General features: G+C 41.0%; 1 protein-coding gene across 2 annotated transcripts in view; it reads right to left on the bottom strand.

Annotated features, from left to right (window-relative positions):
- The window catches only part of LOC311267697 (protein kinase C beta type-like), a 113,377-nt gene that overhangs the window by 70,073 nt on the left and 21,074 nt on the right, over positions 1–22,230 (bottom strand). For both annotated transcript variants that reach the window (XM_084370917.1, XM_084370916.1), the window contains exon 3: positions 7,812–7,894. In XM_084370917.1, the coding sequence (XP_084227043.1) occupies positions 7,812–7,894 (83 nt within the window). The remainder of the gene's footprint in view (positions 1–7,811; positions 7,895–22,230) is intronic.

Here is a 22,230-nt window from a genome sequence, read left to right on the forward strand (position 1 = left end):
GTGTAAAATAATACTGGAGTCAGGAGGAAGGTTAATATTTCACATTAGGCTGTAACAGTGGATCGGTGGTTCACCTGAAACCTGACATTAATCTGTTAGTATGTTCACGTGTGAGCATGAGTTTCCCCCGTGTGCCTCCTCACAGTCCAAACACATGCAGATTAGGTGAACTATAAATGCACTATAAATCGCCCGTAGCTGTGGAGTCTGTTTATAGGAGTTCGCTCTGTGACTGACTGTCCAGGGGGAAACCTGCCTCACACATGCTGAGGCAGACTCTGTGGGGGAGAAGTCATTACCGTCCTGCTGCAGGTCTCTGCAATAAACCCAACTCAGAGAAAATCAATGACGCCAAATGAGAACATGTCGATCGGCATTCAGTGTTTGTGCACAAAATGTATGTGAGAATACACAAAATGTATGTCCGCGTGTGTTTGGGGAGGCAGGTGAGTTTAAGGGGAGAGGAGGAAGTGAATCAGGTGTGTTGCACATGTTCCTGTGAACTCGCAAAATCGTAATTTCGCTATTTTATCTGCCAGGTATGTGCCAAGCTAGCTGGTTCACCACATTCAGTCTTTAATGCTAAGCTAAGCTAACCAAGCTGTGACTCTAGCTACATTTTTACAATACACGCATGAAAGTGGTATCAATCTTCTTCAACAAGAGAGTGCATATCTACATCTTCCAAAATGGTGAACTTCTCCTTTAAATTGAGCAAATTCGCGCTCAATAATTCTGTGACTAAATTATATATTTTTAATAATTGCTACCCTGGGCCGAAAAGGATGATTTAGTTCTAGTTTGAAACATCTCTTATTGAATTCCTCTCACATCAAAATGCTTCACGTTTGTTTGCAATCGATCTATTTTGCACAAATGACAACACATTCTGATGTCTGCTCCTTCTGGAAGAGGGATTCCTCCTCTGTTGCTCTTATAAAACTATATAAAACATAGTAATATAAAAGTGTTTTCCGTACCATTTAAAATGACATGCTTACAATGATATAGGCTACTGAAGGGGACAACTCTCTGTTCCAGAGCCCACTGTCCCTCCTGTGGTTTCCGCATATGAATTTTGGTATATATAAATAAAAGTGACACCGACATCTCTGTCTGGAAAATATATTTCAAAATCCCATGATATTCCAGGAATGTCCCATGACAGTGAGGAATAAATATATCCTTAATCATACGCCCAAGATAACGTTTTTCTAAATGTAATTGTTAAACTTGTTTGCAGCAGCGCTATCCTTGTGTGCATATCTTATTATTTTAGCCTCACACACACACACACACACACACACACACACACACACACACACACTGAGTTCTATACCATTATCAAGCTGTGGGCATGAAATGTAGGTTTCATTAGAGGATCTCGTCCCTCGACCTCTCCCACAGGGAACCCATTCTATTAACCCAGATCTATAATTGACTTCTTCTTTTAAACATACATAGCTGACAGAGGGAGGAAGAGAGGGACCGGCACGAGGTAAAACGGGACTGATGGGCTGATGACACAACATAGTGATATATATACTGTGTATAGACTTCCTCTTTAGCTGCATCTGTGTGCTGTTCTATAAAAATATCTCCTGTTGCTGTGTCTTCGTGTGTCTGTGCCACAGAGAACTCAAGAATATCAGAGATTGCTCGATGCCTGAGGAGGGAATTTGCTCTGATGAATCCTATTAAAACTCTGACATAGGCCCGCAATTAATGATTTTTTCAACTATTGAGTGCCTGTTACTGACTCTATCAATCGATAAGTTGGTCTGTAAAAGGTCATAAAAATCAAAAAATAATTTCCTACCACAATTTTCCAGATTAACACGTTAGTCTTTCGAAAAAATAGTCCAAACACCAGAAATATTCACTTTACTCTGATTTAAGACAAATTCAAAGCAACAGATGTTCAACCAGCTTTGCATCTTTACAATGTGAGTAGAAGTACATGCAAAACAACAATGTTTAACTTCCCTCCATGTTTCCTGCTCCAAGCTCCCTACTCGAATTTTTTTGGCGAAGGCTGGCAAAGTCAAGTTGTGTTTGTTCATACGATTCATGTCGGTAGTTGGCATTTGTTGGTATTTGATGACCTCAGTATGTGACTCAAAAATCAATTATCTTTCTTCAAAATCGTTTTGAAAGTTTGCCCACACAGTGTTATATTCACCGTTATGCACACACACTGGCTTACCTCGCCAAAAAAACGCATTTCGCTTTTTGGATTCTATTTTCACAACAGCAGGTGAGCAGCATGTGGAGAAAGCTTGTCGTTAATTACTTTACGTAGCTTGTAGAAACTATTGAAACCACTGTGACTTCGCAACAAACTTTGAGGGGTTGCATCACCATGTGCTTTTACAGGAGGGACATAATACCAGAGAAAAAAGTAAAAAATGCTAAAATGGGGAGCCAAATATACTTTGGCAGCCTACACAAGTGAAGTATATGTGTGGGAAACACTAATCATAGCAGACAAATATTCTGGAGGCCAAGAAGCTTAGGGTTTCCGGCTGGGGTGGTTTCCGGTTCGCTATGGTTGAATGATTCCCTTGTCATGTTATCTAATATGAGATCACGTGTTCCCAGCCATATTGTTTCCTGTTTCAAAATGTACATACAGCTGCAGCCCAGTTCATTCTGGTTGTTGTAGGTTTTTCTACCTCTTGAGCGAAAGGGTGTGCTACAACCCTTTTTCTCTGTTTTCTCTGTTCATGTAGCACCAGTCTAATACATATGTGTCCCTCTGCTGCATAGACAGCACAGATTATTGAAGAGACCATCTTTTACTGATGATATACTTCTTTTAATGTCTCTTCAGTGTACTCAAAATGTTCTTCTACAACCCAAGAATCTGCCTCCACATCATTTGAATATTCACAGCCTTCTTAGAAATACAGAAAAATGAAAAACCAAGGAAGATTTCCATAATCTTGAGAAAAAGCACACCAGAGGGGGAGAAAAAACACAGCTTTATTTTCCTTTGGCAGCAAAGCAAAGCTGAATCTTAAACAGTGAGACTCGGCCTACCCATTCACTGCTGTATAATTAACTATTTGACAGATAAAACTGTCACCGACACCTCAAAATGCTGCATGATCAAATTGAAAAATGACTGAAATGTAACCGCTGAAAAATTGGTTCTCGATGCTTCAAGTTCGTAAAGCCTTTTTCTGTGCAGGTGTGCGTGGGTGAAAACATTGTGTCAAGCGGTGCAAAATCCGACGCCATTATTAGAAAATCTTCAACCAGCTGTTCCACCATGTTCGATGACAAAGTCTGAGCACTTGTATGATCATATTTTATTACTTGCAATGAGGCAGATATTTGTGATGTTCCCTGACTTCATCAAAGAATCGATCAAAGCCATCTTTTCATTTTCCCGTCCTGAGTAGGTATATATTAGGAAACTTCATTATATTCAATAGATGACATGACGAGTGGAAAGCCCCTCCTCCTCTTCCTCCTTCCATAATATCAGAGCAGGCTACCTGTCTTCCTTTCTCCTATATTTAAACGTGCAGCTCGTTTGGAGCAGAGATACCCTACGTTCCCACTGTGCAGCATACCGAGGTCATAAGACCATGAACTCATTAAGAAAATGACACGGTGGGGGTGGTGAGGCCCCCGTAATTACGAGCAGGGGCCTCCTGGGTGGAGTGGCATTTAAATAGAGGATGTACAGAATAGAGTAAGGTAAAGAGGGAAGGATAGTGGAGCGAGAGACAATGAGAGGAAGCTTCAGGGGAGAGAATTAAATGTATGCCAAATATAGAAAAATAGTGCCAGATAAAGAGGAAATAGATAGAGGGAGATACATGGAGCTCTGAAGTGACTAATGAAGAAACAGATTGTCTGCTGGTTCAAAAAGTCAAGTTAAGAATGATTTAAAGCAATATTCTGATATTTGTCAACCTGGCGTATTTCCCATAATTCTCGCCATAGTGACTCCGCGGGTATTTTTGCTCACACTGCACTCGCCACCTCCGTCGTAGAGAAACAGGAGAATCAGAGCACAAACAGAGTTGCAGCATTAATCACATCCTGATACTGCTTTCGTGTTATTCCACCAATTAGTATTTCTCTTCATTCTCTTGCCATCGTGGTATTACGTAACAGCATACGTAGCATTTAGGCCACTCAGTGAGCAGAGCTAAGTGGCCGGGGGAGGAGCGGGGGATTTAAAATGGATGCACTTGCCCTTGTAGGCTATCAGGTACTTCACAATAACTACAGATGCCTTTCAATGAGGAGTCCCATCTCTTCTTCTGACCCTTAAATACCAGAATACCATAAACAAGCACGACTGCCTGGTCTACTAACATTAGAGGGGCTTATTTTCACTTGCTAGTTATTATGATTTTTATGTTTTTACAGTTTTACAGTTCTCATGATTACTATCTTTTATATACACTTATTTTTATATATACTCTTTTTTTATATATATTTTACCTATTTTCTCTGTTTATTCTAGTCTATGTTACTTATTATTACATAACTTATTGTTTTTTAAGTACCACTTTGCTTACCACTGTTCTGTCTCTGTATTGTCTTGTCAGTTACATATTGTTTTTAAGTTCATTGTAACTGTATGCAGCACTATTGCCGAAGCAAAATTTCCCCTTGAGGACGACAAAATATATCTTACTTTATCTAATCTTAGTTCATTCAGAGAAATGTAATGACACTTGTTTTGTCACGGCAGGCGGGATTCTCCCTCAACGGCAGTGCCAAGAGGAAGTCACTGAGGGCATGTTGAATGACTAAATGACGAAATGCAGTTACGGATGTAAACAACGCAGGAAGTGTACTTACACATGCCTATTAAATCTTAAATCATCAATACAATATAAAGAGTGACAAAACATTAAATAAGTAGGTGGTTGGAGGGAGCAGAAAACGGCGAGCGTATCTGCAGAGTCATGGTTAGAAGTGGTTGAAATGGCTGAACTGAACCCCTACAGCTGGGCCAATCAATGTGCAATGCACAGCACTACAATGCAATGCATTTTGAATGACAGACAAAAAACAATAGAAGATCAATATGTGGTGGTCTATGTTGATACTGTGGTGGGCCACCACAAATACAACAATGTATAGGAAACACTGACATGTATATGATTAGATGTTAGAAGAGGCGAGGCTGTGGATGAGCCAGTCACTGTGTATCAGGTACCAACGAATACAAATGTAATTTCGTTGCTTTGCCTGAACTAACTTTATGCTTCATTTATCCAACTTAAACTGAAGGTGTTGGAGGAATAAAAACACAGAAACATTGTTTAAGAGAAGCTTAAGTGTGTATTTACTGGCAATTTATGGCCCTGACTTAAACAGTAGCTATCAAAGAAGAAGAAGCTATTTGTGTTACGCCATGCGTTACTCAAAAGGTGCTAAGAAAGAGAGGAAGAATTGAGACAAAAAAAGAAGTGAGGAAGTTGTTCGACAGACCTATAATAAGATAATACGAAAGACTGTGGAGACTACTTAGATATACAGAACACACCACAGGAAGCCAAACAGCCAACAGCAGCGTTCCCTCTGGAGGCGGCTCGCTAAGTGTACTTGTCAGACTGAAAGGGCACTCCAGAGGGAGCTGAGGACAAGGCTGAGGAACTTGAAGACCCCTGGGTTTTCAAGAGGATGGAGTTGGCATCCCGAGAGTGCTCTTAGGAGAAGAGAAGGCAACAACTGTTGCCCGCTTGATGTGACAAATTAGAGAATAGCTTTTCATTTTAACAATATAAATCAGAGAAAAGACTCTTTCTCAGCTCCTTGAGAAAAGTGGAGGAGATTATGATAGAAGTACCACTTAAAGACACTTCCTGTTATAGCACATGAGAAGTAAAGACAAAGAGAACTCAGAGAGTTAATAAAATAACCTCAAACGGCGCTGCGTTCAGTCTGTGGGTGAAATAGTGCATAGTGGATACATGTTTGTTTCATTTCAACTGATGTGAACTGTGATATGGCTAATACGTCACAGTGGAGCACGCAACCACAGATTCTTTTTATGATGTTGTTGAGGCGCGTTGAGAAGAAGAGATAAGAGGAGCAAGTCATTTAGGGAATAAAAACCTTGTAAACAGGGTGAATTTAGACCGCAGCCAGTGAACGACGGGTGCTACTTTGTTGAGATTTAAAGTTCTCTTCTCCAACAAAATGATGTCGGAGACAGATGTACATTTTTGACCCCATCACTTAAACGTACCTGTAACTTCTACCGCTAGGGGGCTCTCTGTGAAAAACAAAAGAAAAAACATCTGCCGAGTGATGTTTTGGGAGGGCTGAGTGGAGCGGGGAGGCATTGACTGACTCATTGCAGTGCTCAGAGCCGGGCAAAGAGTCAGGTGCAGAGCCAGACCTTTCACCTGCTCTGATCCGGAGCCGTATACCAACAGGAGTAGCTCAGAGATTAGTTTTTAAGTTTTGGGATTAGAAAGTGGAATTATTTTCACTCCTGCAGCAATTATCCACGGAGATGACCTCCCCATTGTCGGGTGTTTATGGCAGCTGGCTCAGTGGCCCTACGCTTCACACTGTGATGCTGTAGTTACCCCTCTAGTGTTGAGGTATAAAAAGCAAGAAAAGTCCAAAGTTGAATTGTTATCAAAGCTACACTATGTAACTTTTAACGTAATTTTGGAGAAAGAGTTGATTCAGTCCAAATCAATGCTACCAATGCTTTGGATTAATGGTTCAGGTCTGATTTGGTATTTGGTATTTGATTCTGAGTCTTGGTATTTGACCTGCGTGGCCCGCCATTCACCCAATGTCATCTTAAATCAACTCCAGCCTGTTTTCGTCTCCATAAACTCCGAAAGAAACATCTGATTCTTTCTGCTAAATGCTCGACCGTGTTCACTATGTGGTCTAAAGCTTTGTCTGTCTACTGCTTGGTTCTGGGCAGGCAGTGCACAGTGGGGTTATCAGAACCTTTTTAACTGCCTGCTGCTGTAAACGATCCCACTGAGAGGGAAACAAAACAGTAAAGTTGTGCTCGATAGAGAGGAACTGCAGAGTCAGAAGGTGAATCTCTGTGGGTTCATTACTATCATGTGCTCCACTGGTAACATAAAAACACTGATTACAGCTGCATGATTTGTTGCATATTTAATGTTATGTTTCCTTAATTTCTGTTGCTCTATACCTTTGAAAAGCATTTATGTAAATTTATGTTATAACAATGCAAAAATGCTAAATTATGCAAAATAGTACATGTGTGATTCACAGCAAGAGAAAGCCTTTGACCGAGGAACTAAATACCCTCTTATTATCTCTTCTCATCTCAGCCACAGTCTCTTTTGTTTACATTAATTACACCATTAAAATCTACTTCATTTAATTTGACAATGATAGAGTACAACCAAATATTATCAGAGTGCAAAAGACTTCTAAAAATCTCCTCTTATTCCCCATCATGAACAGTATCTTCATCCCTTTCACAGCTGAAGGAATCTAACATCTGAAGTTGACATTTCCCATCATGCCAGAGCTGCTCAGTGGCCAATATCGGTTCGAGTGTTACATGTCTATATTTAACTTCTGCAGTATCGAGTCTATCAAATGTAAACAGCAGAGAGATCCCTGTGTGAGAGCGTGTGACCGTACAGTAAAACTGTCAAGACGGGAAAAATGAGAGGAGAGAAAAAGATGGAGGCAGCTCTACCGTAACACCGGTGTTGACGGGTGATGGGAGCTCATGTCTGTGAAGTCTCTTTACGTCTTCCATCTGTCTTTCACTACTCGCACTGTACGCAGGCATGTGATTTTAAAGGTTTCATTCATTTTGTACTCACATCTGAAGCAGGTCCTTTATCGGCACCCGGACAGGAGAAAGTGACGAACTCATGGCAACGTTTGTGGACCACGAAACAACACACTGTGGAGAGAAAGAGAGAACATTTAACGTTGGCCTTGGTATAAATCTTGACACATTATGCGCCCACTCAAAATATTGTGTTATTCTGTAATCTAGGAAACTATAAAAGGACCTTTTAATGACTGTACAGGCCCAATTCCCTCAGATTCAATGATGCAACATGGCATAGTTTGAGACACGGATTAAGGTTAATTACTGTTACAACACAGATCATTTTTATAATGAGGATTTACATAACACATCACGAGAACTTAACTTTTAATACTTTTAATGTCTTTCACTTGAAGGAGATATTATGCTCACGTGGGAACCCTTTTCTTTACATTTGCCGAGTGTGTCCATGTGTTCAAAGTATTTCAGGAATTGATTCATTATTTTAAAAATGATTGCTTCCACTGTAGCCTAAATGTTTTTGCTGTTTAGTGGCCAGCCTCTGCTGGTTGTAAGAGTCATACCACAGTCATGATGAGTTATTTGCTCAAATCTGCCAACACTGTTCTGGTGCTAACATTTAGAGAGCCAGAGTCTTTTTAATCAGCATTTTTACAATATATGTTCAAGTGAGAACATTTTTTTTTATTTTAGGACCCATTTTACGCTTATTTGCATATTCTTATTTTTATTTTGGGTGTCTACTAGAAAATGTTTTCATGCCTCAATGCTCAAAAACACATTATTTTTCTCATACTGTCCATTGCTGCAGCACCTCTATTCACCCTGTCTGAACGCTCTGCTTTTAGTACCTGTCTCTTTAAGGCCCCCCTCTTGAAAAGCCAAGTCTCCTCTGATTGGTCAGCTCTGACAGGCCTGAGCAGGCACCACCCACTGTATTTCTGCCTCTGCTCTGACAGTGTCTTTGATAACCTTGGCTGTGCTGGGGCGGTGACTGTACAGTTGTGACATCACAACCTTGCGGAAATCCTGACGGCTTGTTTGAAGGCACAGTTTCTTTAAAATACTAAATTAAATGGAATCTCGCTTTCTACATTATGGGACCTTTATCAGGATGAAATAAGTTAATAAGTTAACTGTAGCTGATGTGAGGGAGTCACAAAATAAGAGATTAACCTCCTCATGATCATAGCTGACTAGGCTTGGCTTTCAAAGCGTCAAAGTACAAGTTTAAATTGACATAATTGTTTAAGTTAAGTTCAGACTGAATTCAATTTGATTCTGAACGGGAGGCTTGATGAAAGCTCAGTTATTTTGCCGTTAGAGGCAGCCCTCACTTAACCTACGAAAAGCGTAAGCGGTGATAAATGTACAGAGGGATGCTGTGCTTCTGTCTTAACACCCACATACTCTTTTTGTCACTCCCGCACTGTTGACTCACTGTCAGCTACTCTGGAAGAGAGCGCCTTCCTAACGTCTACATGTAATGTAAAATGTAACCTCTTATTTTTATCTCCTTATTAGCAGAATTTCCCGTGTTTACAAAGTTGGCTGCCGACGGAATTGAAAAATCTATATTTATAATAAATTCAAGGTTGAGTTTTTTTTACCATCCAGGCACATGTTGGTCATAAAAGCTCAATACACACATAAACACACATGAAGGATCAAAGAAAGCAACAGTACAATCAGAATCTAAATGAGATGAAAAGCAGAACACGGCTCCACTTTTTCAGGTTGGTAACAATCAGCGGTGCAGAAACATGCGAAAAGCTTCATCGCGTAGAGAGCCTGTCATCTCCACCCCGATCAATGTCAGCTCCACTGACAGGCAAGACGAACAGGAAGGCTAAAAATATCTCACAATCACACACACACACATGCACAGTCCTTATGATTGCGCCCCAGAGTATATTTGTACAGTGTGTGCGTCTGAGTGAGAGGTATGGAGGAGCGCTGTAAATGCAACAGAGATTGTGACGATAGTAGCAGCCGAAACACGTTATAGAGCCACAGCTTAAACTAACAGAGCATATTTGAATCATCTGACTCTGGAGGCTGATGAAATCTTGCAACAAAAAACCTCCATTAAAGGAGTCAAGCTACAATCAATAATAAGATGACTGAGAGAAAAACAATCAGCAACTTTGATCATTAATTTAAGTAATTTCCCAAGATAAAAAATTAACAAATATTCTCTGCTTTTCTTTGTGACTTGTATGTGATTTTATGATCGTTTAGACCAAATATTGATTAATCCGGAAAATAAACTGCAAAATAATTAATAATGAAACCATAAGTTGCAGCACTAGAGAAGAGTGATAGCTGCATTAGAGCTCCAGACAGGAAATGTTAAAAAAACAAGCTATTTTCATTTCATCCTAGCTGAATGTCAAAATGCAGAACGCTACTCGTTGCTCATTTTCTACTGAAAAATGTCAAAGTGCCAACAGACTTTCTGACATGCAAAATATAATGTGCACTTAAAATAATTCTGCAATCTCTAAAACAATTTGGACACAAAGCTGCCTTTTAGGTCGCTTCACTGCTCTTTAGTGTTTTCCACCACTTCCAGCACACACTGTCTAACACTGACATCACGGCTACATCTCAACCACGTCTACTTTAGACTTCTACTTTGTATCATTTTTGAGGGAAATGTGGTACAAAATCTATTTAACAGCCACATGTGCTACTTTTTATTTTTACATACTAGTATTGCTACTTTTATTCAAGTAAAAGGTCTCAGTTCCTCTTCCACCTTTGTCTCAGTTCTTAAAAATGAATCAGTCACATCTAGCTTGTTTATCAACAGGATGCTTACAGTGCAGATTGCAACACGTATCATAGTCAAAAAGCATTGGTACAAATGTGATAATGCACACCAGGCCGATAAGGGGCCAGCAGAGACTAAAGCTGTGAAGGTATTTACCAAATCTTCTTTGCATTATACGTTGCATATGTAGACCTCTTTTCAACATACAAGGGGAACAGTCCTACGGAAGCCCAGTCCCTCCAATGTAATCAAAAAGAAAACATCCTGTATTTCATTATGTTGAGAAAGTTTCTCTTAATTTTGAGATACTACAGCATTATTTTGAGAACGTTTTCATTATTTTGGAGATACAGAGGCATTTTCTCGGATACTCAAGCAATATTTTGAGAAAGTTTCCGTTATTTTGAGATTGTAAAGTATCGTTTTGATAAAGTTTCTCACATATAATGACTTACAGGATCTTTTGTATTTCAGTACATTGGCAGAGATGGGCTTCCAAACCTTCTACTACTTAGTATTTGCATATAAGTAAGGTCAGCATGAAAGCATGAATTTGGCGATCGCACTTTTGAATAACGATACACTGATTTTCTCTGTTAGTGTCAGTGATCAGATCAGTGTTGTTCGCTGTCAGCGGACTCTACTGACTCATTTACATATTTGGAATCGCTCGTCGATTGTATCTGTCTAATTCTATTCCACTGTCGAACTCACACTGATCAGAGAGGTTATAATTAATACAAAGACTCTCACTCCAACACACACAAATCATGTGCACCTCAATGGTGCTTCACTCCCACGCAATTAGGGCTGCCACGATTAGTCGACTAGTCACGATTACGTCGACTATTTAAATCGTCGACAACTAATTTAATAGTCGACGCGTCGTTTTTTTTTTTTTAACTTTGTTTTCTCTCTCTGCTGCGGCACCTTCCACTGCCGCGTCTGCCTTTCTGTCCTTGACACACATGCGCAGTAGTGGTAATCTGGGTCAGCCGTGGTGTCACCTGAAGTTATACCAGACGGGCTCTCTGGTATCATGGCTACCCGGCGGCAACGGAGCTCAAAAGTGTGGGAGCATTTTAAGAAAACTAAAGAGAAAAGTGTGCGATGCAATATCTGCAACACAGAACTCGCCTTTCACGGCAGCACAAGCGCGATGCACGAGCTCCTGAAAAGGAAGCACGTTGTGGCTGACAACGACGATGAAGAGGGACCGGCGTCTCGTTAAGCTAACTGGCTAGTTAGCTGCTAACATTAGCGTAAACAGAGAGCTAACTTACTACTTACTCATATTGATAGCTGTAAACGTTAACATTAGCGATGACGATTTGATTCATTAGCCTTAAGAACAAGAGCCTTGTGCAGTTTGGGATTATATAGAGTCAGAGTGTAGTAAAGTTGAATACAGTTCGTTGTGAGCACTGAGCACAAAATGCACTTTTGTTATATTCAGGGATGCAAACAGCGCGCCGAAAAGCGCAACTCGCTTTTTTCGTGGCCAATTAGGTGACTTGTGTGAACCGTTCAGATCCGAAGACTTTTTGTTTGGGGGGGGGGTTCGTCTCAGCTCGGGTCAGTAAAATTAACAGGCTGACAGTGACAATCACGTGAAACTGAGGCGAACTCATTCATGGTTGCCTCTGATTATACTGATAATAGTCTACCTATTAGTTTCCAATGTAGACGCGCAACATGCGTGCTCACAACCCAAAGCGGCGCGTAGCCACGTGCATTCGGTGCGACGGCGACGCCGTTTTTCCCCCGTGCATGTCCGTGGAGCTGTGCGCCGCGGACGTGCACGGTTCCCTACGTTGCTGTGTCAGGCAGGTGTTTCCCACGGAGCTCTGCCCCCTTTCAAAGGTGAAGGAAGCCCTCAGTGGAGAGACGTGTTTTATAGAAGAGAAACACACATTTCAGGACCTCTGACTTGTATCATCAGAACAGACACAGAAACAAACACAGAAAGCTGAAAATCACCGGACATGTCTGTTGGGATTATACAAATCAACAGTGTAAAGTAGAGCTGTCAAGATGTATGCAGTAGTTAATTATTGCATATCCTACTGTACCTATCACTCCTATTGTTTCTGATGTACAGGTGCATGAGAATGTCATGGGAGAGTTTATTAAGGCCTATGTCACTAGTAGTTAGCATATACCTTAAACACTTCAAGCTGAAAGCTAATGATTGTTATATAAGAGCAGCTGCATGCTGGTACGATAAACTGTATGTTATACATTCAATTTACGTATGATCCGATTAGTCGACTAATCGAAAAAATAGTCGGTGATTAGTCGACTATCAAAATAATCGTTTGTGGCAGCCCTACACGCAATATCCTCTTTTTGGTCACACCACCCACTCACTGAGATGATACCACACACACACACACACACACACACACACAGTCCACCCACTCATTTGACGATATTGCAGATTGAATACACAGAGTGAGGGTGAAGGATGGAGGTAGAGATAGAAATGGTGAGAGCTGCGTGCACATATTGCTTCAAGGCAACTGCTCTTTTCGAGTATTGCAACTGCCAAATCCCTAACCAAAACACACACACACGCACGCACGCACGCACACACACACACACACGCACACGCACACACACACACACACACACACACACACACACACACACACACACCTGTCACTAAAATAGACCTGTACACTATCCAGTGATATGACCCTTGGGCCAAAACCAAATAATACCTCCTTACAAAAATACACTGCGGCAGAAATGAAGTGTGCCCTCCATTTCTCCCTGTAACTCCCAACTTTTCATCCACTCTGACTCCGTCCGCCTCAATAATTACCTCACTGCTCCATTTACACAGCCCTTCAGTGGACACTACATACAATTGACAATTTAAAAAGGCAGGTGGCATAGCCAAATCTCACACAGCTGGACCGACTCATCAGGCTTACAGAGGACTGAGGGAAAATGTCTAAAAACGGAGATCGTAGGGCGTCTGGAACGCCTGAGGCAGACGTTCGACTGGGTCTGAAAAGCTCAGATTAGTTTTCTGTCTCAGCAAAAACGGGTTGTCTCAGCCATTTTCTAAACAATTTTCAGCTTGAATTTCTCCTGTGAAGACAGGGAGGATTCCTGCACTCCTACACTCATATTAATTTAAGCCACAATTGGCCGAGACACAAGATAATTGTGTTGTATTCGTCGTAGCTGTTGCGCAATTCATAATTCACTCCACGGGTTTCGTGTCTCATCAAAAACAGTGAACGTTTTCAGACCCTTCAATTCAATACAATTTACTCCATTATGAGAAAAAGTCTTGCATTCAAAATAGGGGTGGGCGATCTCACAGTTTTAGATTGCGAAGGCATCCACAATGCTTCTCAGATGAATCACAGATATCACGGTATTTAATAACCCCTTACTTCTGTTTCCAAACTTCTAAGCCCTCATTAAAAAGCGGATCAGCGTGTCGTAAAATCATGCAGCGTGAGTTATAGCAAGGAGCAAGGCGGATGAGGAGCGTGTGCCAAAGAAAATAACTATTTTTCTAATGCAAAATTGTTTCTTTATGGTGCAAATAGAGAAATTCAGAGGCTGTTTCAAGTCACGCTACAGTCTAGCTGGCAATTTCAATTTGAGATCGCAATTTAGGTTGAAGTATTATCAGTTAAATACAGTTTATGTAAAGTAACAAAAGTAAAAGTTCTGGTCGAGAGAGAGGTGATGTGTTTTACATACCGCAGTATAACGTAGTTCAATTTGAATTTCTTTAGTCTCTTTGCACGCATTTTCTTAAAGGGAGCTTCTACATGCAGCTTCTTCTGGAGCCACAAAAGGCCTTATACTACTTTTATCACATATGCAGTTGTACTCCCAAAGACCTGTAAACATACTTTAACGTGGAGGAGTTACCCTTTAAGTTGCAGTGCAGTGAGCGCTCAGGGCAACCATATGATATACCTATAGAGAGGGAATGTTAAACTTTCTCCGTCAGCTATAGCTTCTCAGCACCTGACAATCCCTTAAGGAAGATCAGTGAAATTATGTCACATTTCAACATTCACTTTCAGAAGCAGGACCACACCTCAAACTCTTCCTGTCATATGTCCATAAATGCCTCTCTGCCCTGTATGCCTGTTAGTTGTCATTTTCTGTGCCCCTCCCTTTAAGTTCTTCACATATTGTATCTCATAAGCTTCCCTGTGGGGCTGCTGAGCCTGAGAACTATGGTAGATCCTTCCTGACACTTTCCCACACACCGCAGCCTCGTCTGCCACTCAATAATACATTTCATATTCAGTAAACAATTATTCTTGCGTCTCAGTTGATGGATGCATCAATTCATTTTGTTAGCATTCAACAACTGGTGTCTTGTTCTGAATGTAGCATGAATCAAACTGGTCTCTTTCCAGTTAATGTAAATGTTTCCTCACAAAACCTCCCCTCCTCCTCCTCCTCCTCCTCCTCCTCTGCTGCTGCCCTCTCGGTGCCCTCCATGTGTTGGTCTAAGTCTGACTCAGGTGGAGCTGGCACCCTGCCTACGTGCCTTCATTATTTATCGTATACATTAAATATCCATGGGAAACACGCACACACACATGCACACACAAACGGCTCAGTCTTCTCCACATCTTTCTCTCTTTTGTCATTTCTTTTTCTGTTACTTTTTCTTTTCTCTTCTCTCATCTTTATCTCTCCCTCTGTCATCAGTCTGTAGCATCATCATGGTTGTGATCAGGGCTCACGTTACTGCAGAGGTAAGCAGCCATGTAGTGCACCTGTAGCGTCTACCTGTAACCCTGGCTGAGCATTATGTTACACTTTGGTGCATTAGCAGGCTTAGTTAGACTGGCGAGGATCAATTAGGCTGCTGTACAATCAAAGTTTCACACAAGAATCCTTTAATAACCAGCCTGACATGTGCTTTTGTGTTCATGTTGTTCCTGCAGATAAATCCGGCTTCACGGGTAGGTCACTGCACTCTCCCTACACCGTCTCTTTAACCGCAGTTTTGTGCCTTTGCATTACTGCAAGTGTTGACATGTTCTCATGTTGTCCCCGAGGCGATGATTACCGTGAGCCTTTTTCCGAGGGAAAGAGCATGTCACGGCATGTTACAGTCGCTCTCCCTACTTTACATTTAAGGTGCCTATATGTACAATAACAATGAAACTGCAGGGCAGGATCACACTTATACAGTGTGAAAGAGCTGAAACGACGACTAGTCAATTTGAAAGATAATTAATTGTAAACTTTTTTGATAACTGGTTAATAATTTCTCATTTTAAGATAGAAAAGCCTGGTTCTCAGCTCTGAAAGAAAGTGAGGATTTGCTGCTTTCTGTGTAATGCATCATAGTGAGCCGACTATTTTTGTCTTGGACTGATTGTCGGATAAAACGAGGGATTTGTAGGCACCACCTCGGGCTTTGGGAAATCATAATGAGCATTTTTTCACTATTTTCTCATCAAGAAAATAATCATCAGATTTATCTATAATGAAAACAAGCTTTAGTTGCAGCCCTAGTACATAAAATAAACTGATCCAAGCTGGAACTAGAATTACTGCCTCAAGGCTGTATGCCTCCACGCACAAGTCAAGCTGCTGTTCCTGAGCTGAAGCATTGAATAATTGCCAGAACATTTTCCCAGAACACAGCACACTGCATTTAACCTCTGACCTTCTGGATATCAAACATCTTAACTTAATTATTTTTTCCTATTTGACATTTGTACGTCAATGTCTTGAATAATGGCCAAGCAGACATTTTGTGAGGTCATAGTGACTTTGACCTTTGACCTTCGGCCACCAAATTCTAATCAGTTCATCCTCAATTTGTACCAAACTAGAAGAAATTCCCTTGAGGCATTTCTGAGATGTCACGTTCACGAGAATAGGATGGGCGGACAGACGGAGTGTCAACACCGCTGACAACACGGAGGCATGAAAATGCAATACTGGTATTTAAAGGACACAGATTCATCATGAGTGTCTAACCGTATCGCTTGACAACGAAATTAAAATGACCAATTATTTGAAAGCGTAACTTTAGGTTATCACCTGGTAAACAAGGCAGTTTGTTATTCTTCTGTTCTGTCCAGAGGAGCAGTTACACTGTGGCCTGCACACTATCAGTACAACTCCTCCCTCACACACACACACACACACACACACTGACTCCCACATGAAACCTGTTTTCCTCAGCTCCAGCTCTACGAAGTGTCCCCCGTTGCCCCGATCCCTCCCCGATAGTCACATGACATTGTTATGCAACGGCTGGTTTTTAATCAATATTATCCTCCCATCATGCTCTCTGTGTATCAATACAGTGTGAAGAATGAAGCTCAAACAATCTCTTCCATTTCAATAAGAGTGCATCATCTCACAGTCAGTGTGAGAGTAAGTCCTTTGTTTACTCTCGACTGAAACAAGTCACAGTTATTTTCCTTTCACACTATTAGAGTTAACATTTACTGTTTGTATTGACTTTTCCCAAAAGGCAATGGTTTACTCGCAATTTTTTTAAATATGCAAAATGTCAGCGGTATATCAAATACTAACTCCAATACAGACTAAACCTTCAGGGTTTTGGATTAATGGAATGTTTTTTAAAATGCTGTGCACTATTTTGAGAGCTCTTTCTTTATTTTCTTCTTTTCACCTCCCATCCCTTTCATTCCTCGTTCCCCCCCCCATCCCCACTCATCTCCATCCAGTCTCATCCAGTATATTCTGTGCATGAAATGCTGGCAGAACACTGATGTTGTACATGGCGTTTTCTCTAATGAGCTGCCAATGTGTGTGCGTGTGTATGTGTGCGCTCGTGAGACATAGTGACACGCTGTACAGTGATGTCCCAGATTTAGACGCTGTCGGATTCACTGGCCAGGTTCAATGCTACGACACATGGCGTGACGAAGCGCTCTCGTTAGTCACATTTACTGGTCTATAGCTGTAGTAGTAGAGCACCTATAGAACAAAATGTTCCTTGCGTCACATAGCTTACATGCAATTTTCCTTTCTTTTTCTATTGTTATTTTTAAGTGTAAACATCTCCTTCACCTAAAATGCTTATTTGATGTTTCATTTCATTATTAACAACACTTTCGCTAACTAATGTAAGGTAGGAGACGTTATTTACCTGTTTGGCCATAGACAGAAAAAAATGTAAGCTTGGGTTTACCCAAAACTAGCAGTCAGCAGTTCTGACTGGTGGGTAGATTTGTGTTATCAAAGACGCTGGCAAAGCAGCACAGTACATAAAACAAGCACAGCAGAAGTGTCAGATAGGGCGGACCAACCTGTTGAACTATAGATCTTGAAATGTTACAGTTACGACTGACAAGTGTGCCAGGTTCACATATCACTGCAATGCAAATTCACCGCCTGTTGTCTACCCAAAAGTGACAGCTTGTTAGCCTAACGTCATGGTGATTCAGTCTATAGTATATCACTGACATAAATACAGACATACAGTGTTCCCTGCAGTGTTTCCCACACATATATTTTACCTGTAAAATATATGTGTGGGAAACACTATTTGGCAATGTATTTTATACTTTTCCTTTCTTTTTCATCAGTCTGAGAGAACGACGCCATCCGCAATCGATAAACTAGTGAACAATCTGCCCTCACTCTCCATCTACTCTCTATCTCACATGCTTTACAGAGAGAGAGAGAGAGAGAGAGATGCTCTCTGGCATAACATCCCTCCTGTAAACACACTGATTGTGATGTAACCTCTCTTATTTAATGCAGGCCTACTTATTCCATTTTTTTTTTTTGACAAACTTTTAAGTGCAACAGTTTTGATCGGCTACATAGTAAACAAGCTTCCCCCACACGCCGCTCGCCTGCTGTTATGACAACAGTATGTCAGGTGACAAAGTCCTAAACTGGAGGTGTGTTTTTTGGTTGACTTTATAAACGAAGACGAAGAGAGCGGATAATGTTGCTGGTACAGAGTAAACAGAAAGGAGAGAGAAACAGAAATGCGAGGCAAGCTAGTGCAGCGTGCATTGAGGTGGACAATTAAAGCAGCACTATGTAATGTAGGCACAAAAAAAGTGATTCTGAAAAAAGCAAGTCTCATTATCGGGTCGTCAAATACCAACTTAGATTTCTATTTCTCGCATGGTATTAAAATTAGATCCTGTGTTCTCTACAACTGTCCAAAAACAGCAACAGCAGCATTTAGCACAGCATTTGTTGTTGCCAAAGGCTGCTTGAAATGAACCAGCTGGGGGCTAATCCTTAAGTTGGATGGAAACAAGATGATGTACGTAATTAAAAGAGCTCCAGCCAAACTTCTAAGGGTGGAAAATTATTTGGAAAATGTAATCGACATTGCATTTATGCTTGTTTTAAGTATTCATTTGAGGAATGTTACTGGCTCCTCATCGCTCAACACTACTGATGTTTCATCTGCTGCCATCTTCCATCTCTCCACTGGACCTTTATAGTCTGTTTTCATTGCACTTTGTTTGTTTTTACAAAACCGTGCATAAAAACAGTTAGCTGGACACAGAGAATGCAAAGTTCCAGTGTTAAAGCTCCCCTCCACACATGTATTAAAGCATACAAAAAAAAAATCTCTGATGTGTGTCTGACTACTGTTTTCTCCCTCATTAAAAAATCCAGAATAAATGAAATGTGAATATTTTTCATTTCACAAGTTTAATGATGGACTGATGTCTCCTACTTCACTGTAAAGTCCCTCAGGTTTCTACATCACACTTTTGTATGCTGAATATTGGACCAGGACTGGCTCCCTAACTCCTAACTAAGTAACATGAAGTCAGATTTGCAGTGAGCGCAGAGAAAATGTACACTTTCAGCACTGAATGTAAAAAAATAGCCAAACAGCATTGTACACAGTGAAGCTGTGGGAACAGGATGAAAAGCACATTTCTGGCCCGAGGGGGACTTTAAACTGATGCCGTCACATCTTCAGTTCACATGTTTGATGTAACATCTTTGTCTGGCCAATTGTCAAACCTTTTTTATCATTTACTGAAAAGCCATAATGCTCCCAAATGGGATTTGAATCATGTGGGAGGCTCTTTGATTTCCGCATGACACAAAAGACAGTGTGTTGGAAAATCAGGACAGTTCACGCTGCTGTGCTGTGCCACGCTCTCCATCGAGATCATAGCCCATCTCTGCACACTACTGCACATTTGTTTTTGATGTGAAAGCCTCGTTACTTTCTGACTGGCAAGATAAGCTTTTCGCTTGCTAATTGAGAGAATAGATGACAATCTGATTTTCACATTTGCTGCTATATTGACCGACTGACTGGCTGGGCCCGCTGACTTGACTACAAAACATCTCCGTCAGATCATCTCCGTGACCGCGGCCTGGCAGACCTGGCACAGTGTTTAAACAGCGTGGAGAGAGGTGTGTGCGAGCCAGACTGCTGCTCCGGTTTCTGTGTCTTGCTCTTCCTACGGTCTCGTTGAAGAGGAAACGTCCTGATGAGTGGGGGTGAAAGACTCAAAGAAGACGCTGATGCAACAGGAGGAAGACGAGAAGGAGAGCGACATGGGAAAGAAGAGAAAGCAAGAGGAAGAAAGTCAATAATGTGAACAAAACACGCCATTCACCTTGGGCACCTTCCCGTTGTGTGTGTATGTGTGTGTAAGGGCTTATATAAGGGGGCTGAACAGCCTACGCCGATGTATAAATACCCATGATGCTGCTGGTGAAGCAGGGAGAAGGGTCAGAGTGAGTCAGCACACCCATATCACTCCTCCTCTTTCTCTCTCCCTTCCATCAATCCATCCTCTCTTCTTCTTCTTCATCTTCTTCATCTTCTTCTTCTTCTTCTCTCTTCTCCTCCAGCTCTACATCTATAATTTTTCATGTTGTTACCGTGTGTCTTTTCATGGGAAAAACACAGAGGATTTAGCTCGGCAGGCAAACTCTGACCTCCAGTTGGCGTGAGACAAGTAGCAACCAGTGTAAACAAAACAAAACAATCAATTACACTTTCACAAAAGGAGCCTTTTCAAATCACGCTTCTTTGATGTCAAGGTTTTCAAAAGATCCGTCATGCTGGATTATTGTGCGGGTTGAGGTTGAAAATTGCTATTCATTTTCCCTCTTTGTAGGGTTTTTAGATTTTTTTTTTTTTTGACTGAGAGCAGAGTCCATCTGTTCTTTAAGTGGCCTTGCTGTGTTTTTAATTTCAGAATCACCCGGAGCAGAGCAGAGAGACACTTGGTCATTTCATTTCACTCCTCCAAGACACGCTGTGAAAGTGTTTTTTGCACGCGACTGGTGTCTGAGAGCTCACACGCAATATGTTCATCTGTGGAGTTATTGAAGCCTGGACGCTGACCTACACTGTTTTTTTAAAGGAGACATATCGTGCTTATTTTCAGGGTCATTCTTTTATTTTGTATTACTACTAGAATAGGTTTACATGCTTTAATGCTCAGAAAACACCTTTTTTCTCAGCAGCACTGTATTCCCCCCTCTGTCCGAAACACTCTGTTCCTGTCTCTTTAAGGCCCCCCTCCTGAACACCCAGTCTCCTCTGATTGGTCAGTTCACACATGCCTGAACCAGAACTAAATCAATTCCTACTAGTCACTTATTCTAGTCACTTTATCAATTATGCAAATATGTGATTCTGTGACATACTGAAATGGCAAAAAGTTACAGAATTAAAGGCGACTACTGACGAGGCATTTCAGGAGCTGTGTTTTCTGTGGGAGAGATGAACTTCTGTTGGTGCAGACTTTGACCTTTTTTTACTTTCAAGATCTTTTACACGCACAAGAACAGTTATAAGCACTAAAGAGAAGGAAAACAGATGAAAAGCCATTTGAGCCAAAAAAATGTCAGAAAGTAATATCCCAGCTATTCCTCAATAATCTTGTTCTTGATATCCCCCATTCAAATTCTCTATGGGTACAGTACCTCTTGTACCTTTTATAAAGATACACCTTTATTTCTTTATCCTTGGCCAAACATTCCCATAAATGGGTCAAAAATGACTTGTGTATTTCCAATGAAAAAGCACAGAAATGTTTCATCCTTATCAGTTACTTCTGTCAGGTATACTCAGTGACCCACACCTCATCTGTCATTAGCATCATCACTCAAGCACATTAATAAACAGGCGCCATCCCATTGTTCTAACGACTCATTATTCCGAACCCCAATAGTACAAAAAATATCACATTGGACTGAAATCCCATTTGTCCAACAGCCCAATATCCTAAACAACAGTGCCACTTGCTTCGAAGGCCTGTTACACACCTTTCCTGCACTTGTAAGGTCAGAGACTTTCAGCCCTGTCTATGGTGCTAAATCAGAAAGGTTTTGCCCTTAAATGACTATTTCTCTGGCCTTGAAGCAAACAACATACCCTAACCCTACCTGACACTCAGATATTAAGTGCAAAAAAGAGTGTCTATTTTCGGAACAACAGGCCTTCGAGGCAGTGAGCGTTTGTTTTCGGGAGAACAGGCTGTCGAACAACTTAGATTTTGGTCTAGACTGAAGGTTTCACATATTATGGACTACTGGGGTAGTCATAACACAATGGGGTGTAGGAACGATGGGCAATCCCATTCAACACAACGATATCATCTTACATTTAATACATACAAGTGATTATCACAAAACTGATAGCTGTTTTAGATATTGTTTACACAGTGATTGTAAAATA

Source organism: Pagrus pagrus, assembly GCF_965226575.1.
Source record: "Pagrus pagrus genome assembly, chromosome: 13".
Lineage (NCBI taxonomy): Eukaryota > Metazoa > Chordata > Actinopteri > Spariformes > Sparidae > Pagrus > Pagrus pagrus.